This window comes from Stegastes partitus, unplaced genomic scaffold (assembly GCF_000690725.1).
Source record: "Stegastes partitus isolate 25-593 unplaced genomic scaffold, Stegastes_partitus-1.0.2 Scaffold1654, whole genome shotgun sequence".
Classification (NCBI taxonomy): Eukaryota; Metazoa; Chordata; class Actinopteri; family Pomacentridae; genus Stegastes; species Stegastes partitus.
Window position 1 is genome coordinate 103746 of NW_007579385.1, and position 24662 is coordinate 128407.

A 24662-nucleotide genomic window follows, 5' to 3' on the forward strand; every position below is an offset into this window, starting at 1 on the left:
AGGGAGAACCCAACAATCCAAAGTTGCCTTTGGATTTACTGTCAGCAAGCAGTCAGCGACATTCAAGTTATTACACAAAAGAAGACTCATGAATTGAAGCATTGCTCACATTTTCTCCTGTTGAAGAAGAAATTTGACCCAGATTCACGCAGAAACTGTCCATTTTAGGTTGTTAAATAAACTAACAGTTAAAAAGATGTCAGGCTATTTTCAGTGAGAAGCAGCTTTGTCTTTAACTTCTAATCCTCTGTGGACAACACGTCCTTTTTGACTTTAAAAAGCTCTTTATAGCAGACTCTGGGCTCTACAATACTTTGGTGATTTTGTGTTTTCAGTAGTGAGAAAGCTGCAGTCAGAGTCACTCACCTCTCAGTGTTCATAGCCGTAGAGCTGCTCTGTCCTCTGGAACCGTTTTCCACCTGAAACAGCAGCAGTTACTGACAAACATCCAACCACAGCTGGCAGAGACAGAACTGATCAGCAGCCAGAAACAGAAAAGCAATCAAAGGCTGCGGCACAAAACACCGAATGTGACGAAACACAGATTTGAAAAATGCAGATAAAAGCAGATTTGTAGAATCCAGTAGCATCTCCTCACCTTCCTGGTTGGACTGGTTCTGCTCTGTGTGGGGTTGGGGCAGGGACAAGGCTCCTGGTTCTGAATAGGCGGGTCGGTCCTGGACAGACAGGTCCTCTCCTGCAGAGCGAGCAGCTCGGCCTGCCTCTTCAGTCGACTCTCCTGTCGGTTCCTCTGCAGAGCGACCGGGTAGCGCTCAGAGGCAGGGACGAAGCGACGGTTGGGCCTCCAGGATCAGAGGAAACACTGAATTAATGTCACTGTGGGATCTTATGCTGCGTTCACGACCTGTTGGAGTTTCTGTGATCAACAGTCTCCCACTGTGAAAGCTTAGTCTTTTCTGGACGCTCAAAGAAATCTGACTTGTGTTGAAAAGAGAAGCAAAAACAAACAAATGTGGATGTCTGACTTCAGCCAAAGCCTGTAATTAAATAAATATGATTAAAAGGTAATTACTGTTTGTAATTTGTAAGAAAAAGCTAATTAAACTCTAAAATGTTTATCTTTAACCCTCACATGTACAACTTTGTGGAAAAGCAACTGTCACTCAGTGTTATTACGTCTAATTCAAATTACATTCCTCTACAGAAAATATTCAAAGTATTTTACAAAATAACTGACTTGTTACCCAGGACGTCGTTTTAAGTAGTGTAATTAACATCCACATCTAATGAGTTTTGTTATTGTTTAACCCTATGAAGCCCAACACCTGCTGGCAGGTTTGAAGGGCATGTTATCTATGAAAGAATAAATAAATTACACTATTATTATCAGAGCTAGAAACTGCAAAAGCAGGAAGAATCATTTGATTTTCAACCCTCCAACAGTTCCTAAACTACTCATCATCTGTGACATGCCGATCTGTCAGCAAAAGGAACCAAATCTAAACTTAAAATCACAACATTTCATTAAAACCACTTTATTCTACACGTCTCATTCAAAAATGTGCAAAACAAGCAAAAACCCCTCATGCAACAACAGTTTGCTCCTCACTGCAATAAAAAGTCCTGCCCCTAGATGGAAACAGTCTTTTGTTCAGTTTCACACAGCATCGACCATAAAAAACAAAAAACACAAAAGTTGATTGTTTGTTATTAATATTATATATTTGTTTGATTATTTATTTTGCAAAAAAATAAAAAATTGTAATGTATAACTCGTGCCCCACTGGTGTTCCCACACTGGGGAAACGTATACTCTATAAATATTTTACCACTTAGAGTTGTGAATCCTGAATTTTTGTCACAACACTGTGGTTCTCAGCTGAGTCACTACTTGCTCCACATTTGTTCCAAGGAGCACAGAATTTTTTTGTTTTTTCCAAAATCTGATAAGAGCAAAAACTTTATTTTTGCTACATTTTTAAATACAACATATAGAATAAAATGATGCTGATAAATTTCACAATTTTAGGCTTACATTCAGTTAATGTTCTGTCACAGATGAGCAGTTCAAGGACTGTTGGAATGTTGAACATCCACCACTTCTCCATGTTTGTACAGTTTCTTGCTCTGATAAATGGGGTCATTTGGGCAATTTTTAAATGATAGCATGCTTTTCACACCTGTTGCTTTTGGAGTTCAGAGGGTTACATATGGATTTAACCTCAGATCCTGTTCACATACGATGTATTTAATAAAGTCTAGAAGTTATTTCTGCTCTTCAGAAACAGCATCCGGTGGTGTTTTCAGCTGCAGCTACAGTTTTCCACCGCTGTGATGGTCTGTGTTTGTACCTCTGTGTGTTCCACTCTGGCCTCTTCTTGTCTCTCCTGGCGAACGCTTCGTACGGGTCTCCTCCCGCTGGCAGACAGATGTTCTCCTTCCCTGCTCTCGCTGCTCGGCTCCTGCTGTTCGGAGGAGCGGTGGCTGGAGGAGGAGGAGGAGGACGAGGAGGAGGAGGTGGCGGCTGGTACTGTGCAGAGATGTCGGGAGTCTGAACTCTGTCTGCAGTGAGAGACAGAGCTGCATCTGCACACAGAGAGAAGTGATACGCTATCAGACAGTGTGGAGGCAAAATGTACTTCACTTGGAGCAGAGTGGCTGAAAGCAGGAGGGACAGAAAACAAAGCGGTTGCAAAATAAGCTGCATGAGCTGGAAAGACTCTCAATGTAACCAAAAACACCATGTCGTATGTGCTGCTTACATAACTTTGCTGTGCAGGTGTAAAACAAGAATTTACACAAACATCAGTGCCTGGATGAGGAAATCTAAAGCTGGCTTACTTTTATAATGAAAGACTAATTACTCTTATCTAAACGTCCTGTTTGGCAGGTATATAAGGTTACTGAGGTGCTGCATGCACATCGGTACTGTTACTGATTATTCATGACTGACAGTAGAGCTCCAAAAGGCACAAATACATTCAGACTTTTTAAATATTTATGGGTCTGAAGTTAATTAATTCTTATGGCAGACGACTCCAAGTCAAGCCTCCACCTTTTAAGGTAAATGGAGGCTAAATAAACCTGCTCCTAATGATCTATGTGACAGTAAAGCTGTGAACACAACCTTTCATTGCCTCTAACTTTTTCTGTGCTCAGTCAATGCAGCTACGGTAAATAATCAGTGCTGATTTCTTTAGATGACGTTTTAATAAAATTATAACAAAACTAATTACCCAATTTGTTTAAAGTACAAGAGCAACAGTGAAGGAAAACAGGTATAAGAGCTGTGATGAAATCCTAATTTCATGCTGTCTGACAGCAGAATACATACAAAAATATGAATGAGAGGATCTAGTGTGGTTTGTGGACGCATTTACGTTCAAATAGTGTTTTACAGAAGCACTACAATTTCAGCATTAGCTGTAGCAAAAGGAGCAGTAGTAGTAGATGGTAGTCACAGTAGTAGCAGCGGTGTTATCTGTGTAGTCGTATCACCTGTTTGTACAGCAGAGTCTTTATATGAGGCAGCTGAATTGGTGGCATCCTCCAAACCCTCGGCCTGTTGGGTAACTGCTGAACACAAACAAGCACACAGTTATAGAGTGATCATTACAAACACCTGCCTGTTTTAAAGGTCCCATTGTGCCCTATAAATAACTGAAAGTCTCACATGTCCCTCGAATGCATCTTTCAGTTTTTCAGCACAAAATACCACAACGATGGTCCTTTTCACCATGAATGTATAACTCCTGCTTTTAGTCCTGTTCTGAACGGGCTGTACATACAGCGCTGAACATAAAAACACTTCAGATTCTCAGCTGCCTTTGACAGGCTGATTGAAACATGTGTTTGGGGTCAGTTTTTAAATCTGCAGTGCATTAATTCTGTAGTAAGTGCTCACCACTGGGCTCCAGCGTCTCTTGCGATCCACTGTCATCGTGTCCTTTCTGTGGCTGCTCTGCTTGATGAACTGGCTGCTCCTGAGGACACACAGTACAGCAGTGATACAGGTGCAGCTACAGTCAGTTCACGAGAAAACTGACTAGATGTAGAAACATGACTGATAAATAAGGAATGGTGCAGCTTTGCTCCCTGACCTTCTGCTTTTCTCTCAGTGTGTCCATCTCGTACTGTCTCTGCAGCATCTCCCTCTCCAGTGCCACCCTCCTCTCCTCCGCCTCCTCCTCCTGCCTCCTCTTCGCCTGCTCTCGTTCCCTCTGCTGCCGGCGCTCCTCCATCTGGGCTTCGATCGCTCGCTGGAGAAGCACGTGTTAGAAGGAGATGAAGTTAAAACATTTAGAAAAGGTAAAAGTGTATTTTACTTTCCTCCTGGTGTACTGCACCTTCTCATACCTGCTGCTCAAGCTGTTTGAGCCTCCTCCTTTCTCTCTCCTCGATCTGGGCGGGGTCCAGCAGGGAGGTCATGGTCCTCAGATAGCTGCATGAAAAACAGGGAGACATAAAAACACTGAATATATGTTGAGATTTGATGCTCACAATGTGTCCTGAAGCTCAGTGACAGCAGATCAATTGGGTGGGAGAACAAGGGAGCCCATGAGTGCTTCAGAGGTGGGAACTCAGCCAGAAACTGAGCCACAGCTTTGTAAGTGACAAATAAGATAAATAAGTCCCAGGGAGAGTACAAATTTATCAAAATGCACCCTTAGTAAAAAATAAAGACTATGTTAAATTTCTAATTCAGACAAATCTGCATAGAGGGTGAATGATAAAGCATCACTGCATCCCTTTCAATAATAGTGTATATCTTTTATACTAAAGACAAAGTTTTCCAAGCTGTGCATTCCTCTGTCGATTTTTCAAACTTTCAAATTTGACATCTTAGTACAAATAGACGCTCATTGAGTAAATAAACTTATTGGAAACTGTTAACAGGTATTTTACATTCTGAGTATGTGTGCTGCTATTATGGTGTCAAATAATTGGCAAAAGTTTGTAGCTCTGGGTGATGTAGCTAAAAAATAATTTTAAAAAAATCAAATCAATTAACACCAAACCCAGACGAGTTAGTCTAGAGCTGCCACGTTTAATCAATTAATTGATTGGTTGTCCACTATAAAATTAATCGCCAACTATTTGGATAACCAATCAATCGATGTTAGGAACTTTTTAAGATAAAAGAAGCCCGAATTCTCTGATTCCAGCTTCTTAAATGTAAATATTTTCTGGTTTCTTTATTCCTCCATGACAATAATCTGCGGGTTGTGGACAAAAGAACACATTTGTTGTCTTTGGCTTTGAGAAAGTGACATTTGCCCCCATTTTCTGACATTTTTCATTCTTAGTTGCAGCCCCGTTCAGTGCACCAAAGCTGTATTAACATCTTTGACGAAAGAAAACCGGTGCTACCTAAACTAAGGACATTTCTGCATTTTCTGGAGCCTATCCCAACTGACTCAGGATGAAGACAGGGGACACCTGGACAGGTGACCAGTCTATCACAGGGCTCAAAAGGGAGATAGGGTCCTTTATTCATAGACTTCTGTACAACCAGATTTCTTTACAGAACTAAAGAAGTCACCCTTTGCCTTCTTTTGTTAGTCTCACTTCACTAGCCCATGTTTTAGAACAAAATGATCTGGCTTTCACATTGTTGCTCGGGCTTGTTTGTATTTCTTTAAATCACTATCAGTCATCGTGGGCAGAGCTTAGCAAAGGATGTGGCTTCAGTGGTACCTCAAAATAGGGACAAGTGGAATTGTTTTGGTGGAAATTTTTATGCAGAAAGATGAGTGCCATCAGTGAAATGGATAAATCACCCCAAAGAACAAGTAGCCGAGCCTACTTCTCGTAAAAAATTGGAATTTTCAGTGTGGTAGGTTGCTGCATGGAGGTTGTTGGTGTTTCCCGTAGTGAAGAAAACTAACTCACAGACAAAGCTGACTGAGATGATCGGTGGCTTATACCCACATCCTCCACCCGGTAAGTTAGACTAATCATTTATACACAGTGTACATCTTTTCATCTTCCATCCCTGCCTCCTACCTGGTTCTGGTCGGGAATCCACTGACTGTATCCACACTGACTCCCCCGACACTCTCTGCTCCACAGCTGCTCATGGCCTCCCACACCAAGGACAGGCTGGACGTCGGCTCCCACTCCCCTCGCTCAGAGCCGCTGAACTGAGCAGGAGGTGGAGCTGATGGAGCTGCAGGCTGGAGGGGTGGCCTCCTCTGCAGTGAGTCAAAGTGTGTGGCCCAGAGTTCCACGTTCTCTGTCTGCAGATACATCCACATGTTACTCATGAAGGTAAAGCTAGAGACCAAAAATCCACCTGTCCGGTCTCTGCTGTACCTGGCTCTGCAGCAGCTTCTCTTGCTTCTTCCGTTCAGTCGTCTCCTCTCGCTGCCGGTCCAGCTCCTCCAACCAGCGCCTCCTCTGCTCCTCTTTCCTCTCCACACTCAGCACCTCCTCCATTGGAGTCACCTCCTGAAGAGACAACATAGTTCACACAATTAGAGCAGGACTGTTTTGTACATCAGAAGATCCTTGACCCTTAGGTGTTAATTTATAAATTTATATAGAGGTCTTTCAAGTGTCAAAAAAACGCCATAAGAATATTAAATATTATTAACATGTTACACTTTCAATTCCCTTTTTTTGTAAATATACATCAGTCCTGACTACAACTACCAAATATCCATTAATGGTGAGGATTTTAACCCTTTAAATGCTCGTTTGTTTTCATGATGTCATGTTGTTTTTAATGAGAATAATAATAAGTGAATATATTTTTTTTATTATTATTATTATTGAATTTCCCTTCTGGGATAAATAAAATATTTTTCATTTCATTTCATTCATTACAGTCTGGGTTGTGTCACTGATGAGCACCACCACTGACTTTGATGCTTCACATTTTTTTGTGTAGTGTGAGGTGTTGTTTTTTAAAATGAAAACTCACATTCGAGACCTTAAAGACAAAAATCATATTTACCCCGAGTCTGAGGCTGGATCTGATGGCAGCAGGCTGCTCTCTGTGGCTGACACAGCTCTGAACTGATAACACGCTGTCTGCATCCTCCTCAGCCTGAAACACACAGATCATGACACATTTTATACGCCTAACACCTCTGAATCAAATCTGACCTTGTGTTAGTCTGTTCTTCTCAGGTAACCGTTTTAATTATTATTGTTATTCTTGTCAAATATCCAACTCAGTCACCAGAAATGCTGCACCATGATCTGACATAAAAGGTAATTCAGTAGTAAAACAAAAAAAGAAGAGAAAACGGGATGGTTTGTTTTTTTTGTTTTTTTAATAGTATATGGCAATATGAATTATTACCAGCCTACCTGTCAAACAAATGTATGCAACATGAATAAATATTCATCAACCTGCTCCTCCATCCATCCATTATCTATACACCGCTTAATCCTCACTAGGGTCGTGGGGGGCTGGAGTCTATCCCAGCTGACTCAGGATGAAGACAGGGGACACCCTGGACAGGTCACCAGTCTATCACAGGGCTACACTTAGAGACAGACAACCAAGCACACTCACATTCACACCTACGGACAATTTAAAATCACCAATTAACCTCAACGTGTTTTTGGACGGAAGTCGGAGAACCCAGAGAGAACCCACGCTGCTCGGGGAGAACATGGAGACTCCACGCAGAAAGATCGGTGCCCCCACCCATCGAGCTGCGAGACAACAGTGCTAACCACAGAGCCACCTTGCAGCTCAACCTGCTCCTAAAAGCTACAATTTAAACTCCAGTTATTCTTTCTTTTTGTACCATATTTTGCCTCAAATCAGAGGCAGCAGCACCACATTTTAGTATGAGGAGCAGCTTTCTTTGCATACCTGTAGTCTGCCCGGGGCCGAACAGTGCTGCTGCTGTTTCTGTGCCACCTGCTCATCTGACACACAAACAGAGACACAAACACTCAGTTCATTTTTCAGTTACGTTAACGTTGTGTTCATAAGTGATTCTGCCTATATAAAGCTTCTATTAGGGCTATTACTTTATAAAATACTCATACTTAATGATTAAAATAAAGTATGTTTTCAGTCAACCAAGATTGTCTTTGGCTAACTACAGTTTCCGTGGGTTTGTCACTTTCGTTAGTATAAATATGGATTACTAAAGCTTTAAAACACTTGTGTGTTTGTGTGTGGTTGTGTACCAAGTTCTTTCTTCCACTGAGCCTTCTTGGCGTCGATGGCTGCCCTGCTGTCTGACTGTCGCTCCTCCAGCCAGCTGAACAGACATCCAGACAACCTACAGCAGCGACAAATCTTATGTAATCTTCAACCACCACTTTTAAATGTACACATTTTTGACCTGCTGTAACAGACTGATATGTGCTCAACTTTCTGTCTCACAAAAGTCTGAATTAGAATGATGCAAAAAAGGGTCCTCCTCTCTAATGCAATTAAACTGAACAACAAACATGTTTTTGAGTGAAGACGTGCAGAAGCAGCTCGGACTATTGCTGCTGTTGGTGAAGTGAAAGAGTGATGTTAGAGTCCTATACATTTATTGTCATCATCTCAATAAATATTTTAATGTCTTTTTTGTGGGATTACATCCAGAGATCTGTACAACTTGTAGAAATGTGTTGCGCTCCTCACCTGCTGTCTTTTTCTTGTGAGCTTCCAGGTGTATCTGCTTCTTCTCCTCCCTTCTGTACTGCTTCCTGTCTTCCTCCTTTGTCTTCCTTTTTCATCTCTCCTCCTCCTTCACTCACTGAGGAACCACATTTTGAGTTCTGAGTTGGATTTACTAACTGAGAAAAAGACCTGAAGTTTGTATCCTCCAGCCCACTTTGTGGTGCAGTCCCAGTCAGGCCATGATCTCCACCTCTTCCTTGTGTCTGATGGTCATCCGGTAGGTGTTGACCATTGCTGGAGGTCTGGACGGTGTTGAGGATCTGCTGCAGCTGTTCACTGGTCAGACACACCATGTTTTCCTTCAGTCCTGTTTCTAAACTGGTCAGCGCTTCCTTAAGTCCAGCCTTCCCACCAACTCGAGTCCCAGTGTTCTGAGCCGGTCCTGTTTTCCCATTAACTCTGAGGGGTCCGACTGTACTGCTGTGTTTGTGTCTGTCTGTCTTCACCTTCAGCACATGGACACAAACACACAAAAGCAGTTAGAAGATGATAAATGACCAGTAAAGCAAACACATGCATTAAAAGAGTCAATATTTTGCTTTCAGGTTTTATTCCTTTTTTAAAGTGTGGTGAAAACCTGAAAAAAGGCTCAAAGTCCTAACCTAGGGCAGTTAGCAGCTGTGTTTTCATATCACTGTCAAGAGAATTTGAAAGAAATGTTTGAGAAGGAGCCAATAAACAGAAAATGTGAATGAGCTGCATCAGAAGGTGACAGAATAGACTACGTTACGCATGGCTGTATAAACAGAGTAGAAGAAGCTGAAAACAAAACCTGGGGTGTGTTCCAATATCCATACTACCATGCTATATAGTACGCCACAAAAAGATGTAGTGTGTCCCAATACAGAGTATGTCAAATGTCGTACGCTAAAAAAGCATCAATGTTTGCCAATTGCTAAAAAAAAAAAAACCTTGAGGAAAATAAAGAGAAATAAAACTTTGGTCATTTACAAGGATATTGTAAAACATTTATGTAATAACAACAATTACTGCAGAATGTAATTATTCTTTCATGTCTGCTGGTACTGGTCGTGTCACCAGTTAACCTCAACATGTTTTTGGACTGTGTGGGAGGAGAAGCCGGAGAACCCAGAGAGAACCCACGCTGCACGGGGAGAACATGCAAACTCCACGCAGAAAGATGCTGGGTGTCCTCACCGGGACGCGAACTGGCAACCTTCTTGCTGTGATGCGACGGTGCTAGCCCCAGAGCCACCTTGCAGCCCCATATCCATAGTTCAGAATTTCAAAAAAAGTTTCAAAGAAATCAGCGACAGTTGCACTGAAGGTCCCTGATTTAAGATGGAATAGCTCCATAGTTGCTGCTTAATTGACATATTGTGCAGCCCTACTTAATATATTAATTAAAATCACTGAATTATGGTGTCTCCCAATGTTTGACTCTATGTTCAAGCACTTTTTACAGAGTACAACATGACTCTTACCTTGGCCACCACTTTACTGCCGCCCCCTTTGTGATGCTCATGTGTCTTGCATGAAGTCAGAGTGGTGCTCCTCCCCTCAGTGGCGGTGGTGTTGGAGCTGAAAGAGGCAGCTGCTCCTCCGGCTTTACTCCTGGCCTCTCGGTGCCTCCCTGCCAGCTGCCGGGGCCGACGCTCCTCTCCCTGCACCTCCTCCACGCAGGACGGCTGCCTCGAGCTCAGTACATTCGGTGCTCTGGGCCTGAAGGACGGCTGCTGGGAATTCATAAGATGAAACAAAACTATGATGCCAGGATAGTTATTGATTATTACAAACAAAAACCTGCGCTGTACACTCTCTCCAAGAGTGTTTGGACAACCATATATAGAAATGTAATGAATAAACTGTGAATATAATTCCTACCTTAGCAGCATTTTTCTCAACACCTGCAGTTGAAGAAAAGTGAGACAAAGAATAGAACTTTAGAGCTATAAACTAACTAACTATAGAGCAGCCATGATTATTACACCACACACACACACACATTCATATTCAGTTGTACCTCTGTAGGTCTGAAGCAAGGCAATGCTGAAACTTTTTTTTTGGTCAACTGAAACATGCATCTTATATTAAACTAAATGTGCAAGAAACAAAACTAAATGTGTTTAATTTTAGGACAGAACTGGCACTCAAATGTGTGATTTTCTGCCACTTGATTGATTAACTGTTAATAAACTGAATAATCAATTAATTATATAAATGAGTGACCAGTTCTTGGGAACAGAAAGAACACAAAAGCTGAAAGGTCTTACCACGACTGAGTAAAATCAACCTGGGTTTTCCATTTTCCAGTTCAAACAGCAGACCGTCTCTGTTCACAAACACAAGAATGATTAGAGCACAACAACGCAAAGCAGAGAGCAAACTTGTTTGGTTTTCAGTCACCTGGCTGCAAAGATCAATACTGTACTTTCCTCTGCTCTTAATTACAAGTTGATCAATAGTTTCGGCTTCTCACAAGCAGCAGTGTGTAGTCCACTTACACTAGTCAGATGATTTGGAGTTGCTAACAGCTGCACGTAATACAAATTTCTCCCTCTAAACTTCTTGCATGGTTTAATTGCAACAAACAATCCAATATCTCACTAATAAACACTTTATTACCTGCAGGAGTAATTATTGCAACACTCTGCTGTCTGGTCTCCCCAGTAAGAAAACATCTCAACTTTAATTGCTTTAAAACTCAGCAGACCCCCAAGGAAAGCCCACATTTTAATCTCAAGTCTCTGCACTGGCTACCTGTGTGTTCATTTTAAGATCTTTGTATTTGTTCATAAAGCCTTCAATGGTTTTGGTCTCACTTATTTATTGGATTTGCATTGATCCTAGGAACCACTAGTCTCGTGGTAGTGGGCTTTCATTTCTACTAAAGGTCCAAACAAACACTCATGATAAGTTAGCGTGTTGTTATGTTCAATGTCTCTGGAAGAGCCTTACTGAGGACCTGAGGGCAGCAGAGAATGTTGACATTTTTTGAAACACAAACTAAAGACCTACCTTTTTATTCGGACTCTTAATTGATGTTATTCTTTTTGTTGTGTTTCTCATTTTTCTATCTAAATTTTATTAATATTTTTTAAATTGTATTTAGCTATTCTGAATTTTGGCTTATTCTGAGTCTGGTTTGATATTTATCTATTTATAACAGCATTTCCTCAGTTCCCTGTATAGAAACTGGATATAAAGTAGTTTAAAGCAGCTCCAACTGTAACATGCTGCTGACACACTAATGCTTCACTATCAATAACTAATGATATCATGTATAAAAAACAGCATACTTGACAGAGGGACCAAACTAGGACTTTTACTTCAAAACTTTAACTACACTTTCCTGCTATGTACTTTTACTTGGGAATGCTTTTTCATAAAATGTAATAGAGTATCTTCATATTAAGTACTTTTATCTAAGCAAAGTATCTAAATATTTGTTTCATAATTGATCACAGAAAAACTATTAATTCAGTTCAATCACGTTTAACTAGCACCAATTTACATCATATTTCTAAATTACCTTCCAGCTACAACCAGGTTTACCCAACAAACTGCAAAGATGAGTGCATTAAACATAATTATATTCTGCTTTGTGGCTTGGCCTGTTTAAGTTCTGATTTATGAGGTTACTTCACACCTGCAGTCCATTGGTGTCGCTAAGGGGTCTGTCAGTGTTTTATTTCAACAATCCGACAACAAGACCCAACCTCTCACCCCAAAATCCATTCAAAATAAACACCTTTAGTTACATGTAGAGAGCCTTGTCATTTTCTTTTGTTTACTCTGCATGTCGGTTGCCCTTGACTCCTTCACAGCTACACAGCTCTGTGTTTCAGTTATCTATACAACCGCTCGTGTCCTACTAAAAGTACACATGATCAGGTGTTGTGCCAAAAACTGATGACCACACAGTTGATGTGCATCTACAGCTGCTTGTATGTGGAGCAAACAGTCATAACATGCAAATACACAAAACTGTACCTGTGGTGACAGCAAAGGTTTGTCTGTGTGAAACTTTAGCATTTCTTGTAACTGAATAATTGTGACCAAAGAAATGCTTGCAGTGTTAATCAGGCCTGACATTAAAGATTATACTAGAGATGCAATGAATAATCAAGCAGTTTGTCAACTATTACATTTTATCACCGACTTTTTTGGTTGGTTGGTTGGTTAGAGTATTTTTTGAGGAAAAAGTCAAAATTCTCTAATGACAGCTTTTTAAAATTTGAATATTTTATAGTTTCTTTAATTCTTTATGACAATGAGCTGAATCTCTTTGGTTTGTGGACAAAACAAGACACATGAGGACGTCATCTTGAGCTTTATGACTCTGATTGACATTTTTCAATATTTTCCGAGTTTTTACAAGCCAAATAACTAATAAATTTATTGTGATAATAATCAACAGATTAACCAACAATGAAAATAACGAATGAAATTCATTTTGACGCATTACCAACATTTCTGTCACAATGTATGTGCCACAGGCACTTTTTGGCAAGAGGAAAATTGCATTAAATGAGTTGAACTGGTCCTTTTAAGCTATTTACCTGGTATAATAATACTAAATTGGTTCATGTAAAATACAGAGGAGATAAAAATTATAGAGCGACATAAGGATAATTGCTTTTAAGGACTAAAATCGGTGTTTGGCACAACATCTGTCGCAAAATGTAGTTAAGGTATTACAGTCAACGTGCAGACGTGGCCCCTCTGACTAACATATTATTATTAGTGTAGCATCAGCGTTTTAGCAGCATATTACTGTGATTTACAGTCCAAAAGCTAAAAATAAAAAATCCTTTCTGTGCATTTCACTGCGACACATTCTGTTAGCCTAGCTAGCTAGCTAACGCTACTGTAAGAAAACACACTCACCCGAGATTCATACCGACAGAAAACACAAGCCGAGGCAGTGGCCCGTTAAACTGCAGCCCTATAAAATGCAAACACACGCCTTGACATAATTTACAGCTTTACAGTCGCACTATTATCTGCCTCCGACTGACTGCGCCGACCAACACACGCCATTTACTGCTAAATTGTGTACGTCCGTTGCTGGCAACGACCAACAACAGCTTCTCCGATTTGCTGACTCTTTATTGTCTTTGAAATCAACAGCCAATCAGACGTCTTCATTTGGACCTTTCGCTATACGGTGCTGCGTTTAAAGTAACTGGGAATTTAGTCCACTCAGATTCAAATTCAGTACGGTGCGTTTAAAACACCAGAGTCAAAGTGTTTTCTACTAGAGAATTAAGACAACTGTCACAAACGTACCTAACAAATTTATCAAATTCATTTAAAGATCAAGGTTAAACCCTGAAATATGATATATTACATACATTTGCCGGACCAATTTTAAACGTATTCGAATGTACCTTACTGAATTAAATATGCAGATTGAGACCGTACAATAACATCCATCCATCCATTATCTATACACCGCTTAATCCTCACTAAGGTCAGGAGGATGCTGGAGTCTATCCCAGCTGACTCAGAGCGAAGGCAGAGGACACCTGGACATGTCACTAGTCTGTCGCAGGGCTCCTACAATAAAATTATTTATATAAATGTACGTGATTAATTTCCATTTTAAGGTTAAGACCCTATATAGTTATTTATTATATGACTTTACCTGACCTAGATATCCCGGTAAAGCCCCTATAATATAATATATTGTGCAAAATTTACTAAATTAAATATCAAGGTGAAAAACCTACATTTTATTTATATGCAAATCTACCATAGACTGTATAGACACGCGTCATCTATCTTTATTTATTCATATACTTTTATATAAAGTCTATGGAAACTATAAAGAAGAATATGCAGATTTGTACTACCTGAGAACTTGAAAACTTAGGGTCAGTTCTATAATACAAAACTAATTTTTAACTTATTAGCTACAAATATGTAAATTTCATATAAGTACTGGTTTTGTTATTGATAAAAGTACGATTCATTTTTATTACAAACTGCATCTCATGTTCATCAAATTAAAACAAGGAGTGAAATTTGGCTTACTTATAGACAAGAAGTGTGAGAACAAGTAAGTGTAAAATTTAGAGGTTTTTTAAATTAATATTTAATTTATTTTTTAAAGTGTTTTTTAATTTATATTTTCGTAGGGTCAGTGTAAAACAAATATAAAAAGTAAATTTCCATTGTTATAGAAGTAAAGCATTTTCATAATTTTACAGGTAATTGCCTATATATATATAAATGCACAACTGTGTTCTTCAGTTTAAGGTATGTCATGTTTACACACTTTTTTATTCCACTGTTAACCACAACTGATGCTACATATAATGGGCCTGCAATCTTCAGTATTATAGCATCGAGGGAATTCACTCTAGGTGAATTTCATGTGTAAATGTGCAAGTGAGGTATTACATATTTAAACATGCCTTAATTTGCAATAATGTCCAGATCAGAAATCTGCACACTTGATAAAGCAAGCTTTGTTTGTTTGTTTGTTTTGTTCCATTTTGTTTACATGCAGTTTTAAGGTTTCTACAGTGGGGGTTTGGATATCTCTTTCTAACGTTGTCATCAACCAGAAAAAAATCTATTCTCACCATGTTGTTGCAAACAAAATGTTCTCTAAATCAGGCTATGACTGCTATATGAACAAACCTGTCTGTTAAACATTCAGAATATGGACAGGAATAAAACTGGACAGTTTGGTTTCTGTAGGTGCTACTGAACAGAAAACGTGTAGCTCAGAGAGAAAAGACTCATTCTGAGAAAGCTGTTTTTAAAGATATGTATTATAATTGAAATCTACAATCGGAATTAAAAAAAACACCTAAATGTGTATTTTGGATGTTTCCTTTCCACTTGTCTGAAAGCTGACATGTCGTTGAAGTAAAATCCGTTTTGCCTGTAGTGTCTCAAACTCTGGTTCCTCAAACTATTTGGTCAAAAGGATCTATTCATGAATTTTTCCTTCACTGATTGTCTCGGTGACACTTAATGATGAGAGTGACTCTCATGACTGACAGTGTTGTGTTTAAATCCTTTTACATGACCCACACGTTTCTGCTGCTGGAGGTCTTCACCTGTTGGCAGAAGCCCTGAATGCAGTCAGGAATCAAAACACAAGCCCCAAAAGCTTCTGGAAAGTTTTAATCTCACTTACTTTCACTGTTCTAACAAACAGTCAGGATGATGTCAAATGCAGAAAATGCTGCTAAATAAGTCCAATCAATCACCAAAGGCTAATATCCATGATGGAGTATCATGATACTGAGAGGACACGTGGACCATTGCCGCTTGAGACTCGGTGACGACTGTTACAGGGATGTTTGACGTGGTGCTGAAAACAGGGATGACGTAAATGTGCATGCAATTCTTTACCAACTCTTTAATTGTGAAATGAAACAAACCAAAGACTAAACATGGCGTCTTTTCTATAACACACACACACGTTCAACAGAGCTTCCCACCAGAGCAGCAGCTCCACTGCAGGCAGAAGTGTTGGGCTCAATAATACTGCTTAAGATGCTCCTGACATTTCAAACTGTGTCTCATAACTTCTCAACATTTTTAACAATCGGGGGAAACATGTAAAAGACAAAACATTTACCCACACATATGGGCAAAGGTACAATAAAAAAATAAATTATTACCTTGATAAACCAAAAATAAAATATTCATATTTGCTCTCTTTTATTTCAGCTCCTGTGGCTGAGTGCCTGTTGCTGTCCAGCAGGGGGCGGCGCTGCATCACGGCCAGGGACTTGTTGAGGGAAGCATAAATGGACGAATACTATTGGCTAACATTGTCTGATCTGGACCAATCAGAGAAGATAAATGTAGCCCATTCTGCTGACAGTTACAGGATAATTTGTTCGTATACATATATATTTATAAATATATATTCAAAATGTGTTTTTGAGGCAGGGCTGGGTGACAAATCTGCATTATTATGCAAAACGATCCTGTGAAATTAAATTTTACTATAATCGAAAACAAAATTGTTGAAAGAATAACATTTTCATGAAATGAATGAGTTAACTTCTATTAAAGAGATTTATATTATATATCTTTATAATATATATATATGTGTATATATACATGTCAGAAAAATATTATTCTTATGAAATATCCTTCATTATTCAGCTGAATCACCCAGCCCCAACTTCAAGAATAAAGATGGTGCTACTTTTTATTTTGTCAACAGATCCCATGAAAAGACCACGAGGCTTACTAAGTATCTGCTTTTAGAATTTGTGATCAAATCAAATGACCCATTATTTCCATTTTCTGTGCATTTCTTGTGTATTTTGTTACCTAAAGTTCAATCTTGACCTAGTTTCACGCACAGGCTCTATTTAGTAGCTTGTTCTGTAGACTTTAGTTTTACACCATGAATGTTCTGAAAGCTTTTTACAACGGAGCAGCTCCATCTGCTCCAGAAGGGCCACCAAATGAAATCAAATACTCCTACATTTATTCAGTTTGTTTAAAAAAGGAATTTTTTTAAGGAGGGACTATTTTCAGAAGCAGATTATCACACATTTGTTGCTCTGGTGAGTATTTACAGCAGGAAAATGGTGTGTAGGTGTGTTTTTATCAGGCTGTTCATGAGATTTGTTGACAACAATAAAATTAGCATCACGAGATGAGACTTGGAAAAGTGACACTTATGCTTCCGATATTACACAATAACCCAGAGGATGGTTTCACAGGACACCAACTACTAATGTGTGTGTTTTTTTTAAATTTATCCCCAAGAACAGACTTACAGCATTTTAAAGATTATCTATATTCTCTCCATGAAGCCTACTTCTACTTCTGTTGGATCTCCCTCCCTACATGACAACGATGCCCTCTGCAGGCCGGGGGGCAAAACATCGCCATCTTACATTGCCATCTATTGCTTTAACAGATGCTTGGATGTGTTTGAGTGCGTCTTTCGATAAAGGAGTAAGTTTAACTGTCCAAGTTTAGTTTTTGTGGAGAAATAGGAGTGAGGGGAAGATGTGGGGATCAGGGAGTGTGGAGAGCGGAGTAACGTGAGCATTGGCCAACGTCAGTTCCCTAGGATTCAGCTGACCGGTAGATGAGACAGGACGCACCGTCCCACATTGCTGTCAAACAGCTTCACAGGCAGCTGCTCCCAGGACATATGAGAGTGTGTTTGTCTATCTTTGTGAGGACCGCTTTGAGTTTCAGATTTCAGGAGTGGAGACATTCTTTCGTTTGTTCCAGTTAAAGAGGGCATTTTGCACTGCAATGTTTGAACTTAAATGTGCTCGAAGTCTGTTTTCAAAATTGCGTGAGTTTGATGATTTGTTCTAAGGCTACATCCACAATAATACGTTTTCATTTTTTAAAAATGAAAATAATCTCTTGAGGCCAAATCAAAAAGTGAACATGGGTGTCTTCAAAGTCTGTTTCTGTCCAGACTGAAGCGCAACTCCAGATTTTTCAAACTAAATCAGGTTCAGCCGTGTTCCCAAAAGTCTCAGTTTTAGGGGTTCTTAAATGCCACGAGTGCTTTAAAACTTCTAAGTGTGGCTGCAGCGTAAAATACAAAAATACATGCTTTGATCTCATTTAACTGGACACAAGGTTTTCCCTATGTCACCGTACACTCAGTGCTCAGTGGATGCTTCAGGTTTGCACATAACACATCTTACAAACTCTTTCAAACTCATTTTTAGGGTGCGCACAAAGACACTTTGCACATTCAACATTCAAACAAGCACAGCCCTCTTCAGACTGGATTCATCACAAATGATAAGTGGGACTTTTCCAGCCCTGTAATAACTAAAGCCAAAATAAACTACTGTTTTTTGTCCTCCTGTATCAGATTCGGAGAGACGTCCTCATATTTAAAGTGGATCTCTTTCATGTGTTCCAATTGCTTTACTTAATTGGAGACTTCTGAATGAAACTGTCCTCAGTCAAACATGTTTTTTGGCTGATCTGACAGAGAGTTATTATTTACTCGGGTATTATTGTAAAGATGGGATAAAATACAGCCCTCAGGAGAGCAACGCCCAATACAAGCTCAGGGGTTTAGTTTCACGATGGTTAAAGCGTCACCAACAACAAAGTAGGGGGTTTTGGGTCGGCATTTGTTTTCTTTTTTTGATGACAACGTTCAGGGAATGCTTAACATCACTGAGCTTTACATCATCCTCACAAGAATCGAAGTACAAACCGTGTGCGTGTGTTGTGCAGGGATGCAGACACACAGAGGTTCTCCATATCAGCTTTAATTTGCAGCCATTTTTGCTCCACTGTCCCACCTCCTGGCCGTTGCTATAGTAACTACTCGATTGTAGAAAGCCCATGTTGCCATGGTGATGTCCCGGAGAACACTGTTCCATATTTACAGCCGAGACGTCTCAGTTACTGAGAACGTTGCGGCACCGACAGAACGACCTGAACTGTGTGTGTGTATGTGTGTAGCTGTGTATCTATCTTTGTGAGGACCGATCGGACTTTGGGTGTGAGGACATTTTTGGACAGTGAGGACGTTGTGGTCGGTCCTCACTGTGGGACGAACCTTCACAGGGCTGCATGAGGGTCCTCACAAAGACAGAAGTAAAAATGAGTGTGAGTGTTGGGAGCTACGGCAGGTTGTCATCCCGCAGGCTCTCCAGGATCTGGACCAGGCTCTCCAGTCCAAACACATAGCCCCGGTCCGGCCCATCATGCACCGCCGTGTCGCCGCGGAAACCCTTGAAGGTGGAGTGGGCGAAGTCGATCATACGAACGTCCACAAGGGGGGGCTGCTGGGGCGGTGGAGGGGGAGCAGAGGGGAAGGAGATTAAACTGGGAGCCAGGGAGGGGAAGTCTGGATGCGGGTGAGGCAAGGGGGGTCGTGGGAGAAAGGAGTGGCAGTCTGACTTGGTGGGCTGGGCTTGTGTGGGAGGCGAGGGGGAGGGCGGAGCCATCAGAGAGTCCAGGTCTGGCTTCTGGCTCATGTCCGTTTGACAGGAAGCGTCGGGGCGTGGAGGTGCGGGGCCACACTGGGGCTCTGCGGGGGCCGCGGGGGTCTTCTGCTGCCAGGCTGCATGCTGCGCGGAGTGGAGGACTGAAGGGCCCTCAAGCTCCTACAGACACCATCAAACACAGAACATCAGAACAGGAACCTTTAACAATATCATGGGTCTGACAGAGCAGGCTGCAGCTTCAGAACCCTCGCTGGTCACGACAGCAGCGCCTGCCAAACGAGATGATTGCTGAAGTGCGCAGCAATCATGCAAAATATTACTTTCTGTCCCCTGTACTCATAGTTTCAGAGGATTACTCTCACAAACATGTACCCAATATCTGCACTAAAATTACTGTTTACTACTGTTACAGATGATGCACCAGTCTTTTTAATGTCCACTGCACTGTTTTATTGTTAATTACACTATTTCAATTTCCATTGCACCAGAGATACAATTTGCACATATCCATTTGTAAACATACACCATGTCACCCAAAATACTATTTCTAGTTTTATTGGTTTGTTTCACCCAGAATACTACTTTCTGTCCAAGTACTTATCATTTTAAAGGTTTGTTCCACCTAAATTATACTTTCTAACTAAGCTGTGGGCTTAAATGATTATTACATCCACAATACTATTTATAGTTTTAATGGTTTGCTCCACCCAAACTGTACACTCTAACTAACATGTTATTGGTTTAAAGGTTTATTCAACTGAGAACTGTACACCGTTCATTTTGTTGCCAGTGCCTGTGAACTACAAAAGCTAGCTGTAAAACAGTGACGTTATTGAAAAACAAGTGTCCTACAACAGCAGTCCTGGAAATGTAGCCTTCTCTGCTGCAGACACATGCTGCTCCACCTCAAACCTTTCAGCTAAACGTTGCTTTTCATTGCAGCTGCATTAACTCCTGTTTGGCCACCAGGCGGCAGCAAAAAGGAGCTGTAAACACAACTGACATTATCACCACTTGAAGAGCAATTTGCAGGCTGGATTTTTCCCTACATTTATACTTAAAGGTTCTTGTAAATGAACCTCTTGAGAAGTACATTTAGAAAACCACATTTCTAATTGTTAAACTCGACCTGGCTTCTCTGCATTTTGTGATGTCATGACCAAGCTGTGTTTTTAATGTGGGTACACATAGACATATCTTCTGCTTTATTTTCCTACACAACATTTAACTAGAGCCACACACCTGCAAGTTGCTCTTTTAGTTTATTACGAAAACCACCACAGGCTCACCTTTCCCTCATAGATGATAAGCAGTGAGGACGAGTAGAAGCGGTACGACGCCTGCCTCTCCAGTACCGCCTTCAGGCTGCGAAGCTTATTCAGGATTGGCTCAAAGAGGTCCCGCCTCAGGCCCTTTCCGTTGTGCATGTACTGGTAGAGGGCCTGGCGGAAGCCTTCGATTGACAGGCCACGGCCGTAGTACTTGTTCCTGCAGAGGTAGTGACCAGTGTTCAGCTGGTACACCTGTGGAGACAGATAGGCGACAGCTCAAACATCCGTTACTCAAGATGAGACACACCTGCCCTTCAGGTCGACTCAATACAATCCTGTTTAATTTTGTAATTCTATAATTATTCTACAGTTTCATTCAGCAGACGCTGTTGTCCAAAGCGACGTACATCTGAGAGCAGATACAACACAAGCAAGGATCTAGTCAGGAGAAAACAATCTGGATAAGTGCCATAGAACATATTTAATACTTAATAATTTTAGATTATTTTGATGCACATGCGATCAGATCCTCAAAACGAAATCCGGCCATAGTTAGTGAAACTTTTATTCATTAACACTCTGAGCAGATTTTGAGTGTTTTTTGCTACCACGTTTTTACGTTTTTACTCACTGTGGACTCATTTTTAACTGCAATATGAAGTCTTACATCTCTATGGAAAAGGTACAACCATGACTAAGAGCAGAGAAAAAAAGTCAAACATGTCTTTTGTGCAGTATGATAGTTATAACAAGAAATAACAAAAGTTGAATTTATGTGATTACTTATTTGACAAAAATTGAATAAACCTGGGATCAGCACTATTAATTTTTTTCCAAGTGCCCACAGTGTTACCAATACTGGTAAACATGGTAACTATACATAGCATAGATATAAAAATAATTTTATGCTTTTACAGATTCTGGTTAGAGCAAATGATTTATTTAAGGCATAAAAAAGAGACATACAAAATAAAGTAAACTGATGAAGTAAAATGATTTTCTGTTTTGAATTAGTTTTTTGGCGACATGACGTAATGCAGATGAGTGGTTCAAGGACCATCGGAAAGTAGAAAACGTGATGATTATGGTGTCATTTTGGTGTTTTTATTTATTTAACCTTTATAAATAAATTTGTAAAGATAAGGTGCCTTTCAAATCTGTTGGAGGGTCTTTGGGGTTAAGAGGGTTTATTTATTTCCCTAATATCAATAAGTGTGTGCATGTCCATACACTGGACTGCTTCGGCCATGCTGTTAACATCATGACTATTAGTAGCAGGAACTTAGTACCAGTGGTGTTTGTAGTCATAATTATAGTAAAGGTAGGAGTAAATCTTGCTGAAGTTGCAACACTAGAGGTTGTATTGACAGTAGTAGCACTATAATGCTGCAGGATCAATACATTACCTGATCTTACGCCTCCCTGGGGGCAAAACAGTCCATATAAATGCAATGGACCATATTTCAGTTCCATAATCTTTTTCTTAACGTATTAGGAATTCAAATATTATGATGCTTACATTTGGATTCAGAATAAATGTTTATGTCATGGATTGATTTTCTATAATGTTCAGCCATAGTTGTACCTGCATGCCACACACTCTGACTCCCAGCGTCCCTGAAGTGCTCTGTTCGCATTTCTTCATCTGCCTGGCTGCCTTCTCCTCAGAGGCGTCGTCTCCGTGCTGCCTGGTGCCCATCTTCAGGTCCAGGATGCAGGGGTACGAGAAGTGGTGAACCACGTTCTCCAACAACAGGAACTCTGAAACGCTGCTGTTAAGGAGCAATCTGTCACTTACTTCCAACCAGTCTGGAGCTTATAATCATCTCTACTTCATTTAATCGTTACTTGTGCAAATGTTGTATTAAATTTGAAGTAAACAGTTTGAGAAAAAACTATATATTGTACATGAGATAATGGTAAATCACAGAACTGCCAAGTTTAACCGATTTGTCTGCTAAATATTTTAAAATAAAATTCAACTTCCTAAAAATCTACCACATTAACAGCATACATGAAAAGGGAGGGATTGTGTCCTCTGAGCAGCTTTTCAGCTTTTAAAGCACAACATCTACAGGAAGTACAAAAGTATATAATTTCAAAGATGGTTTTTTAATATTCTATTCAAACTGTTTCTTCCTAAATTATTGAGTAGCTTCAGAAACCTCCTTCTCACACCTTTCCAACTTTAGGTTCATATTAACAACCGCATGCAACACACTGGGCTCGGTCCAATACCCGTAAATGGTAAATGGTCTGCAGTTATATAGCACCTTTGTACCTTATTGGTACTCCAAGTGCTTTACAATGTGTTTCTCATTCACCCATTCACACACACACATTCACACACTAATGGAGACAAAGCTTCCATGTAAGGTGCCTGCCTGCCATTGGAAGCAACTTGGGTTTTAGAGTCATGTGGAAGGGCGGGGGATCGATCTGCCAACCTTGCAATTAGAGGACAACCTGGTCTACCACCTGAACCACTGTGGCTCAGGCGGTGGTAGTATAGTACTACCATACTATTTAGTACGCCCGGAAAAAATAAATTGCGTGTCCCAAAACATACAGCATGCCAACAATAAGAGGATGTGTGACTACATCCAGTCACATTATGCAGTTTGCAAGCCAACATGCTTTTCAGGCCACTCTGACCCACAATCCTCTGCACAGCACAAGACACGTCACATGTGTCACTGTGTCTGTATGAATATGAACAAGCTTGGGCTGGTGACAGCATGCAGAAAGACAACTGCTCATTTGGCTTTGATGGACTTATGAGCGAGACGGTCAAAGCTTAAGGCACAATATTATGACAAAGCAGCATGTCCTGTTTGTATGCATACTGTACATATGCTATGAGGGCAGCAGCAGCACATACTAAAAGTAAAAACACAAAGTATACAATTTGGAAGGTATGGTATGAATATCTTCCTGGAAAGATTGAATCTGAACTGATTAACAAAACTAAACCATGTGTGTGAGCTGGTTCTCTTATGGCTGGTACGATGAAAACAAGACCAGCAATCATCTGTAGGTGGAGTCTTTCGCATCCACAGCAGGCTCAAAATGGCCCATTAAAACACTTTTCTGTTAAATTTGTCCTTGTACACCCAGCATATATCCATCCATTTGTCCATTAATGTTTTTCAAGTTCAGGTCTTGATGGCAGCACACCATACAGGGCATGGGAGACATCCCTCTCCATAGCAATACCAACACTGACGCTTTCTAGCTCCTCCTGGGTTATGCCGAGGTGTTCCTGGGCTATGAGCTACATAATCCCTCCAATGAGTTCTGCTCTATTTGGGGTCTCATGCCCGAACAAACCTCCAAAGGTAGGCGTCCTAATCAGATACCCGAATCATCTCAGTTGGGTCCTTATCTGCTCTGGGCTCCCTCCGGATGTCCAAGTTTCTCATCCTGTCTCTAAAGCTCATTTTAGCTGCTTGTATCCATGATCTTATTCTTTCAGTCACAACCCAGAGCTCATGACCATAGGTGAGGGTTGGAGCTGGTAAATCAAGGCATCGTCTTCCAGCTCAGCTCCAACTTCACCACAATGTTCAAGTACAGCGCTGGTATTACTGCTGAGGCTGCAGCAATATACATAATACTGTGATTAAACTTTAATTTTGGAAAAAAGGGAAGAAAATACTTTAGAATAACTTATTAATTAATGTATTAATACGTTTTGTTTTAGTACTCAACTGTCAGTATTCAAATTTGCAAATACTTCTATCACTGAGGTGGAATACATTTGACAGTCTCTCCTATCATATGGTTTAGACTATAATTACACTGTATTTATTAGGGTCCGAGGACCCCTACTTGCTGCAGCAAGCAGGGGTCCTTGCCCGAAGGGCAAGGACCCTATTGTTCCCGCTTCGTTTCTTTCTT

The 24662-nt window shown here is 40.4% G+C and overlaps 2 protein-coding genes across 2 annotated transcripts in view; both read right to left on the reverse strand.

Annotated features, from left to right (window-relative positions):
• Window positions 1-13601, reverse strand: part of ccdc66 (coiled-coil domain containing 66) — a 17992-nt gene extending 4391 nt beyond the window's left edge. Inside the window, 18 exon segments of the mRNA XM_008301283.1 lie at window positions 367-419; window positions 599-803; window positions 2313-2547; window positions 3460-3537; window positions 3866-3944; window positions 4062-4220; window positions 4318-4402; window positions 5968-6200; window positions 6277-6411; window positions 6920-7012; window positions 7793-7848; window positions 8116-8210; window positions 8564-8674; window positions 8753-9048; window positions 10048-10296; window positions 10448-10470; window positions 10837-10895; window positions 13454-13601. Of these exon segments, the coding sequence (XP_008299505.1) occupies window positions 367-419; window positions 599-803; window positions 2313-2547; window positions 3460-3537; window positions 3866-3944; window positions 4062-4220; window positions 4318-4402; window positions 5968-6200; window positions 6277-6411; window positions 6920-7012; window positions 7793-7848; window positions 8116-8210; window positions 8564-8674; window positions 8753-9048; window positions 10048-10296; window positions 10448-10470; window positions 10837-10895; window positions 13454-13464 (2255 nt within the window). The 5' untranslated portion in view covers window positions 13465-13601.
• Window positions 13602-15689: 2088 nt separating this feature from the next.
• Window positions 15690-24662, reverse strand: part of ip6k1 (inositol hexakisphosphate kinase 1) — an 18374-nt gene continuing 9401 nt past the window's right edge. The window contains exons 5-7 of the mRNA XM_008301284.1: window positions 22348-22523; window positions 20781-21014; window positions 15690-19650 (exon numbers count right to left, since the gene is read on the reverse strand). Of these exons, the coding sequence (XP_008299506.1) occupies window positions 19165-19650; window positions 20781-21014; window positions 22348-22523 (896 nt within the window). The 3' untranslated portion in view covers window positions 15690-19164. The remainder of the gene's footprint in view (window positions 19651-20780; window positions 21015-22347; window positions 22524-24662) is intronic.